Here is a 20,367-nt window from a genome sequence, read left to right as displayed (position 1 = left end):
AATTTTTCCAGCTACCAAGATATATCAAGATTATAAATTGCATAAACTGTAATTAAAATGTTTGCGCACCTTTAAGGTTGTCAGCGTATTCTGCTAAGTCTATATTTCTGGCCCAGCGAATAAATCGCTGGTTGGTCCACACGAGAGGATCGGCGTCCACCGATTCACATTGGTGCCTTCTTAGAGCCAATGCCTAAAAGAAAAAAAAAACAAATCAATTATTTTAGATTAATTTAGAATATCACACAACCGTTTATAAATCACCCATTATCATGAGTCTGGAACAATCCACTGTTGAATGAAGACCTATCCGAGCTGATTACATAGTTTTCTGTCCTGTTCACTAACTATCTCGTGTATCCCAGCTAGATATAACTTTCATGCACCTCTTTTTTAGTGAATGTCTTTTCTTTAAGATATATGTACTGCTTGTTTTTATATTCTAAGGTTAATAGTAAAATCCACTGCATAACATACCCATATTTTTTCCATTTAATATGTTTATAATATATATCCCTATTAAGGAGTGGATAAAGAAGGGAGGAAAAATCCTGCAACGTAATTAGGAAATCAATTAGTTGACTTTGTGCATGGGGTATTATTTGAGTTAGAATTAATAAGTATAACAAATGAATAATGAATTTGTTACTCAGTAAGTTTTAAGTAGACTATTCTTTGTTATGAAATAATAAAAGAAACAACGTTGAGTAAACTTTAACAGAATGATCGTAATTGACCTAAAAACAAATTTATTTAAAGGGGGTGAAAGGTATTGTCACAATTTAATGATTCGTCTTAGAAATTTTTTCTTATTATTATTTTTTATGATGAACTTTCTATTGCCACAATTTTCAAGTCTACATTTTGAGCATACCACACATCGCAAATTATATTCTTAGGTATATTTTGTTTCCAGTGACCGATTATGGATAATAAATTAACATCTCAACAAATAAGAATACATGTCATTGGCTTTTCAACCCGATGTGAATCCTGACAGTCTTTAGAAAACGTTTTACAATAGATTTTTTCCCCAATAAAAATGCCATTTGTTCAAACAATTGTGTCGGTGTTCTGGAACCAATCAAACATCGAAGAGAATTTGATTTGAATTTCATGACATATGTCTTCTTAAGCGGACATTTTACCATTCATCCATTGTGGGCGTACAAAGAATACATTTACGACTATAAAAATTGTTCATGAATTAAAAAAACAACTGAAGTAAAGTTTTACAGATGTTTCAAATATACTGACTAAAGCCTGCAAATGTAATGAAATTATTTCGTCAAACTGTCTGTTTAATTTCCGGTCAAAGTTTTATTAACCCCCTTTCGTAGTGGCCATTAAACTGAAGATAAATAGGAAGTCTTGTTTTCTTGGGATAGACTTAGTTAGCAATGTTGTAAGGCCAAAGCTGTATAGGTCACGAACGATCGATGGGCTCATGTATATAAAATGACGCGTAGCATACACACACGTACGCGTAGCTTGTAGCGGCGTAGACAGTGCTACGACACATTGGAATTCAATTTGATACAGACTAGTCTTTCTGATCGATTTCATCATACTTATGAATACAAATGAAATTGGTGATATATTATAATACATTGGCAAAAAGTGGTTGTTGGGGAGAGATCAGAGATGGGTAAACGAAGAATGGTAGACTTAAATAGACATAATTTGGGGGCATTCAGTATTTTACCGATTAACATATTAATAAAAAATAATTTATACATGCGTCTTTTTTAAGATATGGACATTTGAATTCAACAATACAATATTTTTAATAACTAATAAGATACCATTCGTCTTTTTTTATTCATATAGGTACCTAATTATATTTCAGTTGGCTAGGCATCTAATTTATCTTACAATTGTATTTTTAATTTTAAATAAGTAGTACAATCTAATTTAAAATCAATCGTTTATAGCAAGTACAAGATCGTCTGTAAGAATTTTGTTTATTTAAAAAAAATCACAAGCAACATACCTGTCTATCATACTTCATTATCCTTAAGAGGTGAATCCCGTGGACTATGGAAGCTTGATGGAATTTTCTGGTGACGCCAAGATATTTTTCCAGCTCTTTTTTGCTCAAGTTATCCAGCATCCTTGCGTCCACCATGTTGACTGCGAAGCTTTCAGCATACTGTAATGTCGTTATCTCTCATTTTAGAATATAAAACAATTTGCTAATACATTTATTAGTTATTACATAACATATAAAATACTTATAAGATTTATAAATTCTTAATTTCAAAATATAAGAATTTTACCAGTTTCAAATTATTTTGCAAGTTATAAATAAAAACGATGTCACTTTTTTTATATTTACGATATCTTATGGTTTAAAATATGAATAACGTTAAAGATATGATTTTTGATTGATATATTCACAGTATCATGTAGTATGTGAGTGAATTATTGATAATACGACATGTCATTTATATGCGTAGATATGTTATCTGAAGAATTAACAAAAATGCTACACCATTATAAAAAAAATGATTTTTAAAAAGTTTACAAAAAAATGTCTTTAATAAGATGAAGCATGTATCGCATTATATTTATAGCGGTATATAATATTTTGATTATTTTATGAATGCCACCGCTTTATCAGGCAAGATGCGCATCAATAAAAGTTCAAATCACTCATTTTAACGGTGGGTAAGAAGTAATCATAATGTTATATATTGATAGTGGTTACATTGATTCAGCCGTATCGGCTTGTCTCACTCGGCTCCCGTCTTATTGTTCTGTTGTTAACCGCCCGAACTATTGAACATTGTTTACAATGTGGTATACTTATAAATACCAAATTTAATTAAAAATTAGCGAACTAAGTACTCGGCTTTGTACGATGTCGCTTCGTTGGTCGACATACATTTGTCTTCAGTAGGTAATCATGATAGATTTTTGTGGAATGTGGGGTTAGCTCTGTATTGTTTCATAAAAATATCATCAATAAGGCATTTTTATATAGAGTGTTAAAATATAAATAAATATAACAGCAGTAGATAACAAACAAAAGAGTACTAATTTTAAAACCAAATAAAAATAGGCAGAATTTATTTTGCTCTATCGTAAAATTCAAATTTGGAATTCTGTATTCTATAATTTGAAATACATAATATTATGAAAACAGCCTCATATAAAAAACTTTATTTACAATGAACTCATAAATACGATTAAAATATAACCTGTGATAGTCCAAGATCCGGTAACCATTCCGCGGCCACCCAGTCGTGCGTGAGTTGTGTGATTGCGGGGTGCCGCACCATGTCAGGATTGCGATGCTCCTCAATCGCCAGGCGGAGCTTCTTCCGATGCATCGGATGGACGATTCCAAGACCTGTTTCCAGCTCAGCATCAGTAAGCTCCAAGAGCACCTAGAAATAGTTATGAAAGAAACGTTTCATTAAATGTTGTCGCAAAGTTTTGTCTTGGTTTTATATGATATAGTTTTACATTTGTATCAATATACCTAACATACTCGTATTTTTGAGCAAATATAAATAATATAAATAATATTTACCAAATAGTTTGCATACATACAGAATAAAAAATACGCGAATAAACAAAACTGTTTACCAAACAACGAAACCGTGCTGATACAAACAGCAGTTTCCAATAATAAATACTACAACAGTTTTATAGCAATTTAATTCTTTAAATCAAATGAAGCCACAGCAACAAAAACACCATGAATACAAATTTGTGTTTGTTGACATTCAGGCTGCGGATAAATTGTTTGAAATGTTCAATGACTTGCGTTACTGGTTAGTAGTTAATCTACAAAATTGAATTATTTTAAAAGCGAAATTCAGCGTGTTTTTTTTACAATTTTGTTTTCCACGGCACGAAAGAACGAACTTGCAAGCTCAGACTGGAAAGAATGCGCATAATAATAATAAAAAACACAGCCAAAGAGTGAAATTGACTAGACAAGCAAGAAAAATGTTAAGTCATTTTGTAAAAAACGGGAATAAAGCTAATTTAGTTTTAATGCAACAGATGATGGCGGCTATGTATTTTTTATCCACCTCACAGAACCGGCGTATATATGAAAAGATCAAATTATTATATCTAGACTAGATATAATAATAACAATAATAGTATAAATTATATTTTAAATAAGATAGGTAGTTATATATTTTCATGGGTGATATCAAAGAGATTAGTCTAATCTCTTTGGGTGACATACTAGGATTGTTCTCGTATGCAAATCTGGTTTGAGCCACATTTTTGTGCAAAATACAAAGAAGTACAAATACAAGAACGTGTAAGTATTTTATTGATTTATTTATTTGTCCAAACATGTAAAAAGCGTTTATTTCGTATTATATCACTGACACTAACTTGCCGTCATGGCCAGTGACTAGCAATATTTAAAGTCATTCGATAGCCGCTGAAAGCCACAAACATGAGCCGATCTCTGTATTGCGCATGCGCAGAACGTCAAAATATGAAATAGTCAGTGGCTATATTATGTTTCTTATAATAATAATTAGTAAACTTTAGAACACGGTGAATTTGTCAAGGTTATAATGGTTTAATTTACTTAAATATGTAGATGGGAAAATGCTTGGCCGTTGGATGTCGAAATATGACAATAATATATAAATGCAACGCGCATTACTGGCCATTTATCCGTTTTTTTTCGTTACATTAAACTAATTTTGCTAGGTACCAAATGTCACTTTGGTCTAATGAAGGTGCTACATTCTAAGGGAACCAATATTTATCATGTATATTGTACAAAACACAAAATTACCAATACCAGTTGTCATGTATGTCTGGGTAACCTGGTGCAGGACTAAAAGTGTTGGGCCCATTTGAGTGAAGCGTGCTGCATTGTATTTTCGGACAAATCAATGATACACACTTCGGATAAATGCGAAGATACCGTTACGAGATATACGCTTTATACGAGGACCAGCTGATTGTATAATTTATCAAAATTGGGCTGCTTTGGATGGCTGGGCAAAGAAAGTGGTATTCAAGAAGCCGGAAGGCAAACGAAGACCTGGTCGTCAACGTACAATATATAGGAATAGTGTCGAGTTGGATTTAAAGTCCTTGGTTTGTCCTAAACTGGCTTTGGTCAGATCTGGATTGAGACAGATCCTGAAAGAGACCAAGACCTACATAGGGTTTAAGCACCAGGAAGAAAAAGATTTATTTTGTAAGAAGCGTTAAGAATATTTAAATCAAATTGGGGTCAACGTATCTTACAAATAATTTTCCGAATTCATCGTCAGTGATGTCATTGTTGCCTAAGCCCCATGCAATTCAACAAGTGGCTCTTTCGTAAGCCGGTCCTGTATTTTAGGCCCGGGAATCCCCCTAATTCAATTTAAATTGCGAGGATTGATGATGTCCAGGGCATTGTTATTAATACCAGCAGATAAATGGGGGAAAATCACTCAAAAGCGATTTCATTTATTAAATCACTTTTAAGAAAGGTACGCTGGGAATTTAATAAATACACCATATTATTATCAATCAGTCATTTTTATTAAAGAATATGACTCAAAAAATATTTAGAGGAAAATTGCTCAATATATCGATACCCTAGTTCTTTGGGGAAACAACTTTCACATTCGATGGAGAGAGGTATTTTCTTTATAATTCAACAACAAACAAATAATCAAAAATGTCTTCAACGAGTCACAAAACTGAATAAACGGGAATGTCTGGGTTGATTTTTTGTTAAACTGTAAAATTTTATTGTATATTGCTAATTTTATTTAAATTAAATAAAAAATAAACACATTTACTTACAAAATAAAGGCTTTAGTACTGAATTTAGGTATTTTGAGTTGTTTCCCTATAGAACTAAGGCATCAAATGTAATCGTAACTTAATGACGTAATCAAAGGACACATATCTGTTGCACTTCTAGACGTTATTAAGTTAATATTGATTAAAGAAATTGAAAAATGAAAGAAGACATCGGAGAAAACTATTTTATAAATTTTTGAATAGTTTGTTGACGTGAATTTTGACTAAAGCGATGTGCGCTTAAAAAGCTTTAAAAAGATACTATTTTTTATGTTTATTAAGTTATTATAGTGTCCACTTAGGCCATAGGAACTATATACCATTGACCTTCACCAATATGGCATGATTAGGATTTCAAATTAAAACATTTATATTTCATAAAAAATCACTCATGATTTTTAAATTAACAAAATAAATATTATTTATCTTTGGTATTATGGAAACAAAATAAATAATAATGAAAAAGAATCAGATACATATTGGTTGATTAAAAACCGTAAATTTGCATTTTATTAGAAAATTAATTATTGTTGGAACTCTCAAATTAAATTCTGAATTAATCTACAATGGTTTTTTTCTTTTCTTTCGACCATGTTCGATCCTAATAGGATCATATGGGCCCCCACAAAGTGGAGGTTTGTATTAACAGATGATTTTATTTTTACGAGAAATGGATGTCAGCCACTTGCTCAACCTATTAGGTCCATACTCTGACTCATACACTAATTGAAAAACAATATGTGTACTTGCCAGACCCAGGATTCGAACCTGGGACCCTCGACACTATAGACTGGCGCTTAAGCCACGCGGCTATCGTGGGTGTTAATGGCTTTTATAACTGATACTGGTAACTTTATAACTGACAATGGTTTTTATAACTTCAATATTATTTATTTAATTCATGGTATCGGCATTTGAAATGTAGACTATATTATTATGTCTCATGATATGTAAAACAATATCAATTCATAATTCAATTCACAATAAATGTGTATTAAACGTGTTTGACAGTAAACTTATATAAACATTCATAAGAATCGGAAAGTTTTTCAGCTATTGAAAAAATCACAATACACAAAAGGAATAAAGTGCGCTATCCAGTGGTTTTTCAGTTATTTATTGTCATTGCAATCTATTTAAGTAAACGAGTGTTTGTATGTAATACGATATACACGTGCATTCGGATTATTTCCCCCGTATATTCACAGATGGCAGTGTTCGGTAAATCTAGGGTGGGAAAGTTCGCCATAAACCGATTTCAGTTTCCGCGTTTTTCTCTCTTCACAAACAAAAGCGAGAAAAGTGCGGCGCTACTGGGTGGCAGCTTCGCGAACTAAATTTTCAAACGGGGTAAAAAGAACTCTGCGTTTGAATACCGTTCCATAGACGTGGAGCTGGTAACAATTATTTATTTTGTCTGTTGAAATGAAAATTTAGATTTTCAAAGACTATTGATATATGCCAATCAAATTACATGCCCCATAGATATTGTGTTACAGATGGCGAAGTTTACTGTTATTTATATTAGAACAATACTGTAGATTATAATATAATTAAATATAAACATACATAATAATGCTATAAGAAATAGATAAGTATTAATAATTTTAGTGGTTCACTAATGTAGAATTACGTTTGTCAGCTAGGGCGATTCTAGGCGAGATTACCGAAATAAATATTTTTGAAGTTTTTTTATTATTAAATAAATGATTTTTTTTTAGAAAGTATAATGTAAAAGTTCGGATTGGTTCTGGTCGGAAGGAGTTATTAGCACATATCAGTCAACGGAACGCAGTTATCAAGTCACGTTTTTCCTTAACCGTTTTACCAAGCTCAAAGGTCCAATTGGGGTACACCGTCTACCGTCAGGGTAATTCTATATTTACACAGTGGTATAGTTTTTGTTCCGCTATGTATATTTTTTCAAAAGTTATAACCTTTTACTGCATAGTGTCGCATATTTGCGACATTTCAAACTATTTCGAAATAGCCAATGCCATCTGTGTAAATTATCAAATAATATCCTTTTTCGATGCCTAGAAAACTGTTTTACCATAAACATCCTACTTTACCGATTGTGTTTGGACATTTTAAGAAATAAATCATTTCTGCATTATAGTCTCTGCATTTCTGCTTTGACAGTTGACGAATTCGTATGTACGCGAAAATCCGCATTTGTAAATAAATAAAAAAATATATATAGAAGATTGAAATTGGTTGAATAAAAATATCTACACATTAAATAAGGTGTGTACATTAGATTTTTATAATTTTTATCATTTGGTTTTGTATTTTGTCATACAGAAATGTAAGATTTCCTAACGTCGAAAATCTGCGACATCACGCGGTAACATACAAAATTTAATGGAATTTTCGAAAAAAAAATTTCTATTATTTTTCCTTCATTCACAAGACATTTCGACACAAAAAAAAATTATTTTTTCAAAAAAAAAAATTATGCACTTTTTTGAATATCAGTAGGCACTGGCTGGTTAAAGTATGTACTACTTTGTTGAATGCAAAGACATAATAATTTATATCCGACGGCTAAAAATAAATGTCTTCAACATTAGTTGACACTTGACAGAATCCTTCGGATTTTATTTGTACCGAAATACGTGTTGGCGATCAGTGACTGCTCGAGATGCATGTAAGAAGCTAGACGACGCTTTCATTAAAAAAAAATGCAATGCCGCAGACTGATTCTGATGAAGTATTTAATATAGAAACACCATTCAAATTGATTCTAATATTCTATCTATCCAGTCCAGAGTACCTAATAAGTTAAGATGTAAGAAACCTATTACAACGGGAAACACTTCAGTACGCCAGTGGTGTTCGTAGCGCGCATGAAAACACTTAAAATGTGCAGCCACGTCACTGGACTCTGAAAGTTCGAAATTCAAATAAACTTCAAGGATATGCCAACGCTTGTATCTTAGAGAGAAAAGTTTTAAATACTTCCTAAAAGAGTGTTTTTTGGTGCCATCTGTAATCTATTTATGGTGTATTTTCTTTACACTATTAGCATAGAATTAAAAAAAAACTATAATATTGTCGAACATACATAATTTATATAAATATATAAATACTATATACTAAAAATATTAAAAAAAAAACTACAATATACAGGATTCAAACCTGCGCCCCCCTATATACTCTGGCCACTAAGCAATACGTGTCTAATTAAATTGCGATACTAATAATTTTTATAATACTCTCTGAAGCCCATACTTATTGGCAATCAGCTTTTGTATTTTAAATTAAAGTATTGAATTATTACCTTAATTATTAGTATTATTACTAACCGGTGGTCACGATCACTCCAAATTTTTGTTATAACGTACTTGTACTTGCTAATAATTTAATCAACTATTTTTTATTCAATTCAATAATTCACACGATTTAAGAATAAAACATTCTTTTACTGAACATACATTATTAGAAAACATTTCTGAGAAATATATGTATTATAATATTGTCGTTGAAATTACTTATCATGCAGTAGGTATACACTATACAAGATAAATTATTTATTTTTATACCTATATGGTTACCATTTTTGCCCATCATACATGTAAGATTCTTCTATAGAAAGTCCTTCTTCATCCACAAAATATAATTACACGAATTTAAATGATAATATTTAATAAAACATTGAAATGATGTCTTAAAATGACAAAAGAGAATGTTTCTGTAATTGCATATAACTTCAACTGAGTTTATTCAAGGAACGTGTACATATATAAATTACGCTTACAATCAAAATTTTATTTGAATTTCGAACAATATCAAGTTCCCATATAAAGTTGTAATATTTTATTTTCATATAAAAAACACTTTTATGAACGAGAACATGCAAATAAACAATAGTGAAACATTTAATACAATAAAACTTATTTACAAAGCGATTCTGCTTTTTCAATACAATGCAATAAATTTAATATTTGTACACAAAGGAGTTGTCTAGAACAAAAATAGATGTCACGAAATATAAATAACGAGTTTTCTAGGATCACTGCCATCTGTGACATATTATTAATGTACAACGACGTAAATGGTACTGCATTTCGTGTGCATTGGACAGGGTTGGTGCAAACAATACATGCGCCCCCAAATGGTAATAAAAAACACTTCAAAAATATATTTATCATTTTTATAGGAGATCTGAATGAGCCGGTTTGAAATTTTTATTGTAATATTTTCACGTGTTTATGGAATTTCTTGAAATTTAAATATAAAAATAAAGTGACATAATTTTACGTCTTTACTCGAGTATTATACGCATGACGTAGGCCAATTGGGTTTTGATCGCTATATTCACACGATCATTACACGGATAAATTCACCTGTCTCCTTTCTGACCTATCTGATATGCACTAATGCGTTGATACGCATTTATATTCAGATTTCGTCACAGTTGTGGCGATTACAATATTATGGATTTGGTATCAATAAGTAAAACAATTTATACATAATATAATGCTTATTAGCTACATAAGCTTATATTATATAATTGAGGTAGTTTGTTTTTCATTAATAATGGTCGGTAGTCACTTAAGCGTCAATTACATTGAGCTACTTTACGAGCTGTTTGTTGGTGAATTAACAATCTGCCTCTAAAGTCGCCCAGTGTAATCATCGACAAGCTAATAAGCAGATTGTAAACACCGAAAAAAGTTGAAAGCCGGTCAACTTTACACGCTACACGCCGGCGTGTGGGCCTACTGTGTCTGCGCAGTAGAGCGCAGTAGCAACCTCCCGGTAAAAAAAAACGTAAATACAAAATAACAAAATAGTCGCTGGCTTATGGCTTCTCAGCGAATGGAAAGTTTTGTGTGTCATCACCATAATCGCAGTAGCTGAATCACCCGCTATTAAATTCGCCAACAAACAGCTCGTAAAGTAGCTCAATGTAATTGACGCATTACCAAACTCAATGGGTTGGGTCAATGATATGGATTCAAATAAAAAAAAAAAACAGTTTTAATTCGATTCAGCTGCTGGATTTGCACTGGAATACTACATTAGTGGCGGGTGTTCCGTCAACTATTCTAATGCAAACAAGATTCTAGAGAAATAGGTTAAATTCTATTGTACTGCAAAGGTAGAAGTAAAAAAACACACTTAAAAAAATATTAATTGACACGGTGAAATGAAACAATAAAAATTAGTAATGTCCCATAACGTATAGTACAATTATTTTTAAAGTGAATAATTTAATATCATTATATTATTTTTACTACTATAACAAGACATGTGGCACAATGAAAGTAGCGTAGTGAAATGTAAGTGAAAAATCAGACACACCCAGGCTTTGAGAAAATCACATAAATATATTGTGACCCCACAGGGAATCGAATCTGGAGCCCCTAGATGAAAGTCCTGCGTCTTACGCACTGGACTACGAGAGCGGTGATTATTTTATGCGATTAAATAGTTTTGTGAAAACCTTTTTTTTCAATTCATCCTCCCCTGAAATGGTCCCGCCCTGCGTACGTGTTGCATCGCCAATGCACCCGCCGCCCCTGACAGCAGCTATACATAACAACGTGCGCATTATGAATTGCAAGGCAATTTGTAAATATTGTAACTTGTATTCCTACAAGCACATTCATTTTCGTTTTTGCATTTCCAGCATGCAAACATTTTTTTCCTTAAATTTATGAAATATCTCCGTAAAGTTTTTGTTATCTATGATACAAATTCTTCGTATTTTCCTTATTACGTTGGTATTTGAAATTCATTTTTATTGAAATAACTATTTTCATTAAAAATGCAGAGGTTATTTTGAATTGTCATATAGAATATTTTGGATCTGAAAATTTTCAAGAATTCATGAATAAGAATAATTTAAAGTTATTATTTTAATACAATATTAAAATTCTTCGCTGAATCAAATTAGAACTGTTTATATTGTATTCAGCCATGGAACGTTATTGCATAAAAAGTTTTCTAATCAATTGGCTCAAAATCAAACTACACCAACATATTATTATTATAATATATCGAGTATGATCTCATTCAACAGTGTCGGTATCTGGTTGGGTTAATAAAACCCCGGATCCAGCGCATGTACCTACTCAATGCGTTGAGTTAATCCCACAAAACAGCTGATTAATAAATATAATTCAGATAAGCTATACCCAAAGACATTAATATGGACGAAGCATCTAGAAAAAAAATGACTCTTTTTTGTCGGGTCTGCCGAATGGCATAATCTGTTCTAACGCCATTACAATAAAGGTGATACTGGTATAAATTCCCGATGCTTTTTGTCGGGTCTGCCGAATGGTTTGGTTCGAACGGGTTTGATCAAATGAACATTGACACTAGAAACACTGTTCTAACGCCATTACAATAAAGGTGATATTGTTATAAATTCCCGATGCATGATATCGCATTATGGAAATTGCGTGCCGTCTACCTATACGTGTGCGGGTGTCGCTATGCGCGAATTCACTTGCTAGCTACTGTATTGAGTGCATTGTCCATTAATAATGTCATTGGCTATACCCCAATATACTACATTTTGAAGCAGGCGTTGGAATGTGTGTGTCTTACGAAAACGAAACACAAATTATAGACGTGCAATAGCGTGTGTTGCAACCTTCAAATACACTGATATTGAGTGAAGTCAGAGCATAAACCGAGAGCAGTTGGCAAAATGAAAGACACGCTTAGAATGACGTATTCTTAACACATGAACACATTCACCGCTAACCAGTTAATTACCATAATTCCGTCAGTGCTAAAGACACGCGTGGCGTATAGCAATTAGCATTATAATTAAATGTGGTAATTAAATGGTCAGCAGTGAAAGTATACGTATCTAATAGCCACACGCCAGGCGTGTTTTGAGCACTGAAAGAGTTAAGTTTATCCCATATTCTTCCACACTCGATATCGGTTGCCTGTTACTCCATACCCGTTAGGTATTTAAGTTCCCATTAAATCTGTGGTACCTGGATAATCCTAGTTTGTGGAAGTGTAAGTTACATTTAATAGTATGCCTGTTATATATAAAATACCATCGTCTTGGTTGACTATTACCGGCTTCCGATTATAAAGAATGTTATGAATATTTGAGGAAATTACATTTGTTTGATTTACTATTATAAGGTATTTGAATGAAAAGCAGAGTTTATTGTATCAATTTTTCTTTAATAAATTGCAATATTTTAATGTTTGATTGATGATATTGATATAAACGATAACAATTCAAACATATAAAAATAACAAAGGATTATTTTTTTGTTTGCATACAATTAAATAACACACGGATAAAAATAAATTTGAAACAATCGTATTTATATCGACAGTGCATCAGCGATGATTCTACTCAATGATATGAAGTAAATATGTATATATTTTTTAGTAATACATCAGAAACATACCCATACATTACTAAAAATAATATTTCTCATCATTATATTAAAATTTCAATACGTATATAAAAGGTTCAATTAATAATTAATCCGTTTTATAATTTGGAACTCCATCAGAAAAAAATGTTAACAATATGCAATTTAAAGTTCCGTTAATGATTAAAACTACCTTTGTGGGTCTATTCTATACACAAGGCGACTATTGGCGGCTATCGACGGTAGTTTATCATATTTATGTATTGAGAAGTTAATTGTTATAATAAGTTAACTGTCTAAACTGTCAAAAAGGGTTATGTTTTAACAGCCCCTCTCTTGGCTGTGTTAACGTGTAGAGCGAGATAGACAGTTTTGACAGTTTAGACGGTTAAGTTATTGTAACAATTATAACACCTCAATACATAAATATCATTAACTACCATGGATAGCTGCCGACAGCCGCCTTAGTAATTATTAATAGCACATGCTAGCTGTGATTCATAGACGGTGTCAGGGTTTCTCTAAAATTATAGTTTTAATAATTAATTAATAAGGTAATTGCTGTACCTAATATTTGATAATATTTAACACGTTTTTATTCAAATGAATATTTTAAAAAGTTAAAAGGTAAAATAAAAAAAATATTTCAAATCCTCTTCGGTGTAAATATTTTTAATTTGAAAATACGAAATATTATTTAAATTGAACGAAGAATAAAGTACACTAAAAACATAAACGTAGTTTATTTATGATGTAATATTTAAAATTATTTAATTATTATTAATTTAACGTTTAATCTGTAAGAAAAAATCAGTAAATATAACAAATAAATGAAATTGCGTATCTAATATTTTTATGAAAAACTGGCTTTTAATGGTTTGAAAGAAATACAATAATTTATATAATCATGTTTTGAATTTTCCATTCGAGTTGTCAGACAATCAATATGTTACTGAATTTATTTTTTACTTTGTTTTTTACTTTATTAGTTAACCAAACTTTATCAATTCAGGAATTTTATAGTTATATTATATATTTTTGTAAGTAAAGTATAGCTATATATTTGAGACAAAAGTATTTAGAGAACGAAAACGAACGAATATTTATTTTTATATACATAATAATATTAATGCTCAAAATAATATGAAAAATAATGTTTTTTCTACAAAAATAACAAATAGGAATTTTCTTTTCTGTTAGGTGTATTTAATTAAACTAGTAGCTGCATGTTTTTGAGTTATTCGATGTAAACAGACGTAGAGTCTAATAAGTACAAAAAACTCAGCCAGACGTTATTGTATTAGATATGCCATTTAAGATAAATTAATTTACGAGTATATTGTTCAGACGTCTCAAGGGAGCCGGGGATTATTATAATGTGGAAGTTAGACAGGACGTTATTAATTCCATTAAAAACCCTCGTCTTCTCTATGGACATACGTATCAATGGGCGAAGTTTTTCTATTGAACGTGTAAGGGTATTCTAAATTCAAAAACAAACGCAGTTATTAATCTATATTCTATTTTTGAATATCAATGCTATTGTAAGAATTTGACTAATTTTATGCTAGAATGATCATCAACCTGGATGAATGGATGACTATAATAAATTTAGTGTACAAAGAATGTTTCTTCTTCGAGCTATCAAACTCGATTACATCGCATACTCTTATTTCTTGTCTTATATAATTATTCTGTTTTTATGCGTTATGTCCAGCATGCATATCTCCATAACAAAGTGAGCGATGGATGAAAAATAGTTGAAGTAAGAATGATGCAATTTATATTATTCCCAGTCTAAAACTGTGAAACCAATTACTTAAATAAACAGTTTATTAAATTATTAGCAAGTACGTCATAAAAACTAAATAATGGAGTAATCCGCGACGTGGGTTAGTAATTAAAGAATTAATTGATACTTAACTTAATTTAATATACCTACTAAAACCGTTCGCTAACATTATAACGCAGTTCGATAAGCAATTCATGTAACAACTACAAGTTAAAAATCGTCGTAATTTAATAAGATACCCGTAGCTTAATTGGAAAAGCATACTGGCATGAATCCAGCAGATACAGGTCGGTGTCATATTTTTTTTCTACAAAATGATTTTTTCTAGTGTGTATATGCATGAGATGATTTCAAATTATGTATATTAAATGAATATATTTTTAATAAATAGAAAGTATATAAAGTTAATTATTAATTTTGGAAATAACGTCATGTATATTTCAATATTTAGGAGAGAAAAAAGAATAATGTATTATCAATTATTTGACGTGGTCAAAGTGAGAGCGTACGTGAGATGTAAATTAAATCAATCATTGTGTCAATTAAAAATTTAGACACACTGAATCTCAGTTGAAGGATATATTATTTATATAAAAAAGCTATTTTTGCAATTTTCTGAAATGTTCACTAAATTCGATACGTATTTCAATTTTGGTTTATTACACATTACATTATAATATTATATACATTCCTGGAAGGGTTGATAATGTATTGTTATCTATCGTAATAAAACAAATCAACCAAATATATGGGCTTATAAATAAAGCAGAACCATGTGGTGAATGAGCGATTTAAACACCACATCATTGATAGATTCTTAAATTCACCAGTCACAACGAGTCCGAGCTGTATAGCCGAGCCGAGTGATAGCTCAGGATAGGGAGTCAGCTAGATCAGGTGTGTACCCCAGCGGAAGCGATTTAGAGGTAAACCATGAAGAGGTGGATTGATTGTGTGGAGGGTGACTGAAACAGGATGAAAGGCCCGAAAACTGGAGAAAATCGTAGTGAGACAGGAGACAGTGAAAGCCACTTGTGGTAAGGTCTAGTGCCATTCTGTGGTAAAGCGTTAAGAAAAAATTTGATTTGAGGCATATTATTTTTTTTAGTTAAGTATAATTTTCATTCTATACAACTTTAATAAAAAAACATGAGGATTGAAATCAATTGCATTATCATCACCATCGATCCACTGCTAGATGACCACCACCACTCTTATCGTTTCTAAATTCTTCGCTGCCACGTACATCCACAAAACTTTATGAGTTCGTCTATCGCATCGCATACTCTTGTCTAGCTCATTATCTATTGGTTTATTCTGTGATCTGTGATATTTTAGTGTTGAAGAAAGCTACAACACAAAAATATTTTGGAGTGATCCATGATGTCGGTTAGTAATGAAAGTAATACCTACTTTGATTTAAAATACAAAAGCCGATAGCCAATAGTAGCTCAATTTAGAAAGCGCTTCAGAAAGTACTATAAGAGGCATTAGTTAAAATGTGTCGTAATTAAGTATGATACCTTTAGCATAGTGGTCTGTGTGCATGGGCACGAAACCTTAGAGATGCAGGTTAGATTCCTGCGGGGTATCTTACTTTTTTCAAAAAGATTTTTTCTATTCGTCATAATATATTTTCTAAGTGTTTTCAAAAATTATGTATACGAGTATATTATTTAGGCTTAGTTCCCAAAAAAGATATCCCATGTTTTATATCTTTATATAGATAGTAGCCCTTCAGAAAATATAGACAATATTAGATGTAAGTAAAAAACTAACTTTTTCATTCAACAAATTTCGTTTAAACTTATATCTGCAAAAAAAAATCGGAGTTTTTACCTACTTATGTGCGCGCGTTAGAAGTTATACTTATTTGGCGTAACAAAACAAAAACAAAACTTGTGATAAACTGGATTCTTCGACTAGCTCTTAATTATCTTGTTAAATTACACACTCAAGAAAAAGGTTCGCTTATTGAAACGCCGTTGGTTTATTTCTATACACTTTAACTTATATTACTAAATTATATAATTATTTATCGTTGTTTTTATTTTTAAAGTAACAACTGCCACTATGACGTTAAATAGTTTGTTTACGTAAGGAATCGCAAATGGCCGACAATAATAAATTCGCTGCCTAGGCAACGGAACAAATCTAAACTATAATATTATACTGTATTATCGTCACGATTGCAGTATCATTTTGTGGCGTAATAATTGTGCGTTCGGCTGATAACCGAACAATCGTTGGTTCAAATCTAATCGAGTGTATTTTTTTGTGTGAAAAAATAAATTATGTGTTCCATGTCACACGCCAAAAATACACTCTGCTATGATTTACCAAACGCGCTTAAAGGAGTATAACTTAAAAAACTATTTGACAATGAAAGCTGCACAATATTTTTTAACATTTTGTGATTATTCGTAGTTTTGGATACGCTATCTATTATGATAATACAATATATCAACTATATAATATTACAGCATCTGTAGAATATAATATTATATATCGACTGACCATTATATAAAACTATAAAGCGTGGCCATTATTTCTAGCGAATGGCAGGAACGTCGTCTAAGTAGGTTACGTGCCTTCGATTCTTTGGCAAAAATACCGAAATAGTGCTTTCAATAGACTTTGCATTGTCCACTGACAATAGAACGAACGCGTTAAATTTATTTTCCTAGACTCAAGAATTTTTCTATGAAAATATATATTATACAGAGACAGGGTTTTTATATAACTGTGCTGTATGTATAATAATACGTTCATATATGTATACTTACAAACACAATACAATTAATGATATTGAATTTTTACTGGGTGCAGATAATAGGCAGAATATAATGCTATATCGATAAGAGAGAGATAAATAATCAAGTGGAAAATGAGACATTTTTAAAATATGAATACAAAAATGTTTCTTTTTTTTGTAAATGGATAAGTATCAACATGAAAATGTTCGTGTCCGGTATGAAGAAACAATTACAAAAACCATCAAAAAGTAATTAGCATTTATTTGATAAAGATAATATAACATAAATGTGTAGAATTCGCGAATTGAACATTTTTTAAATTTTTTTTTTCGACCATGGCCGATCCTAATAAGATCATATGGGCCTTCACAGAGTGGAGGTGTGTATTAACAGATTTTGTTTTTACGAACAATGGATGTCAGCCACATGCTCAACCTATTAGGTCCACACTCTGACTCATACACAAATTGAAAAACAATATTATGTGTACTTGCCAGACCCAGATTTCAAACTAGAGACCCACGACATTGAACATTAAATAATAATTTCGGTGACTAAGTCTACCTTTAATTACTTTAATACCTTTAATTATTCTACTCGTGATTTTATTTATTATACGTACTACAATGTATTGATTTACACAAAAGGCTAAAATATAAACTATTAAATATTTATTTAGAAATAATATATTTAGTGCAAATATTGTATTTTAAATAAATGATACATATTTTAAAATGACATTGATATTACCAGTTCGGCAAAAAGCTGAACGATGAAAATTACACTCAGTTTGAATGATTTTCAGCTATTTGTGATTCGGCGGTGTGTTTTCGGCGAATTTGCTATCGTTCAAGTGTTTTATTACAAAATAAATATGTCATAAAAAAACACAATATCTCTGCCATTACCATTATTGACCGAACAATTTTGGTAGGTGTTGTCTACAACATGCTATATGTGTATTTTAGGAAATATTAATTTCTATATAATATAATAATAAAATATAATATAATAATGAAATATAATAATATTATTATATATTTTGACTAATAACAATATTTTTTGCCGTGAGATGTCCTAACACTTCTAACCAATTTACTTACGAGATTTTCCACAAAAGGAAGCCTAAGAATTGATTTATTCAAGGTAAAACACACACAAAGTCTAAATACATACAATTTGTTTTTTAGGTTGACAAACCGAAGAAAAAGTGTCAGGATTTTCGATAAAACAACTTCGTCTCACGATTCAAGTTTTCGACCGAAAACTTTACGCAAACTTTCATTATTTACGTGAAAATTTTGCGGCGTTAAACTGAAAATGGAAAGTGACCAACGTGAGAAGATCTATTATCAATTTATAATGCATTACATTTATTGTAAATTGCTCATTATTATAATAAAATAATTATGTGTATTTTATTTGAATGAATGAGTTTTTGATAGTGTCACCATTTGACGTGTTAGTCATGTCACCTCTTGGAAAGTTATTTTTTATACATATTTTACGATATATTTACGTAGAGTAGGCATATTATACTTCAAGTGGGCTGTGATCTACTATTCAGTATCAACACTGGCTTTAATCCACTTCACTCTTCAATTGTAATTCTTCAATTTGAACGTATGCATTTTATTTGGTCAAGGACACTGAGGCGTCGCAAATTAAACAACATATATCACAAAGAACTACACAGTTTCTCATTCCTCGAAAGTGTTGGTATTCTTTCAGATATTCATTGAAATCATTGTCAAACTATTCTCCTGATGTAGAAAAAGCTTACTGCATACTGATGAAACAATTTACATCTTCTCTTTCTCTTACTCTTACATCAGGTCGTTAGCGATACAATATGAATCAAGTGATACAATTGATTTATTTTGAAAACGACTTTCAAATAATCTGATTAAAGACATAAACATAACAATCATTAATGGTTAAAGCCTTTCCTTATAAATTTAAATATAATCAGACATTACAACTCAATGTACATGCAAATTCAATTTTCATGGGACATCGAACTAAATCCATCCCGCGATCGATGCATTGGACATGACACACAAAAACATAGTATTATGTATTTTGGTTTAATTTACATACCCATACGATAATATAAATAATACAAAGTAAATAAGTAAGCTTTTACGTTATCTTAAATAAGATTGCGTCTAAGTAACATTAAATTATAATTTCCAATCTAAAAACCCCTAATATTTAATTGATAATATATTTACAATTAGTTTTCTAGGAAAAAATCGTGAAAAATAGTGAAAATTGAAACATTTTATAAAAAACACAATGTGTACCGCATCAAAATATCTTGACGTAAATATTTAAAAAAAAAAATACGTAACGCTTACATTGCGCCGAGCTAAATATTTACATTATTTGTAATAGCTTCAGAAAATAGCAAATCGATTTTTTTTTGTTTGAATGGGATTTGAATCCATACCCATTATATTTTGTGCAAAAGCTTTCCATCAATAATAGCAACTATCAATAATACAAAAATCAAAACAATTAAGTCAGTATGTATTAAGTTCAAAGAGAAAATGCTCTGAATAACGTAATTTTATACATAATATTACTTACAGTTTTATAGTTTTAATAAGATCAGGTTTCTATTACGAATAGATCAGGTTTCTATCAGGAATAGATCAGGTTTCTA

The 20,367-nt window shown here is 30.9% G+C and overlaps 1 protein-coding gene across 1 annotated transcript in view; it reads right to left on the bottom strand.

The window, feature by feature from the left end:
- LOC147073813 (kazrin-like) overlaps positions 1-20,367 on the bottom strand; it is a 66,666-nt gene that overhangs the window by 28,950 nt on the left and 17,349 nt on the right. Inside the window, exons 2-4 of the mRNA XM_085944695.1 lie at positions 3,204-3,392; positions 1,994-2,152; positions 70-193 (exon numbers count right to left, since the gene is read on the bottom strand). Coding sequence (XP_085800821.1) covers positions 70-193; positions 1,994-2,152; positions 3,204-3,392 — 472 coding nt within the window. The remainder of the gene's footprint in view (positions 1-69; positions 194-1,993; positions 2,153-3,203; positions 3,393-20,367) is intronic.

This window comes from Rhyacophila brunnea, unplaced genomic scaffold (assembly GCF_057557595.1).
Source record: "Rhyacophila brunnea isolate RB1 unplaced genomic scaffold, BYU_Rbru_1.0 scaffold_17, whole genome shotgun sequence".
Classification (NCBI taxonomy): Eukaryota; Metazoa; Arthropoda; class Insecta; order Trichoptera; family Rhyacophilidae; genus Rhyacophila; species Rhyacophila brunnea.
The sequence above is the reverse complement of the archived record's forward strand: the minus strand, read 5'-3'. Positions and strand labels throughout refer to the sequence as shown.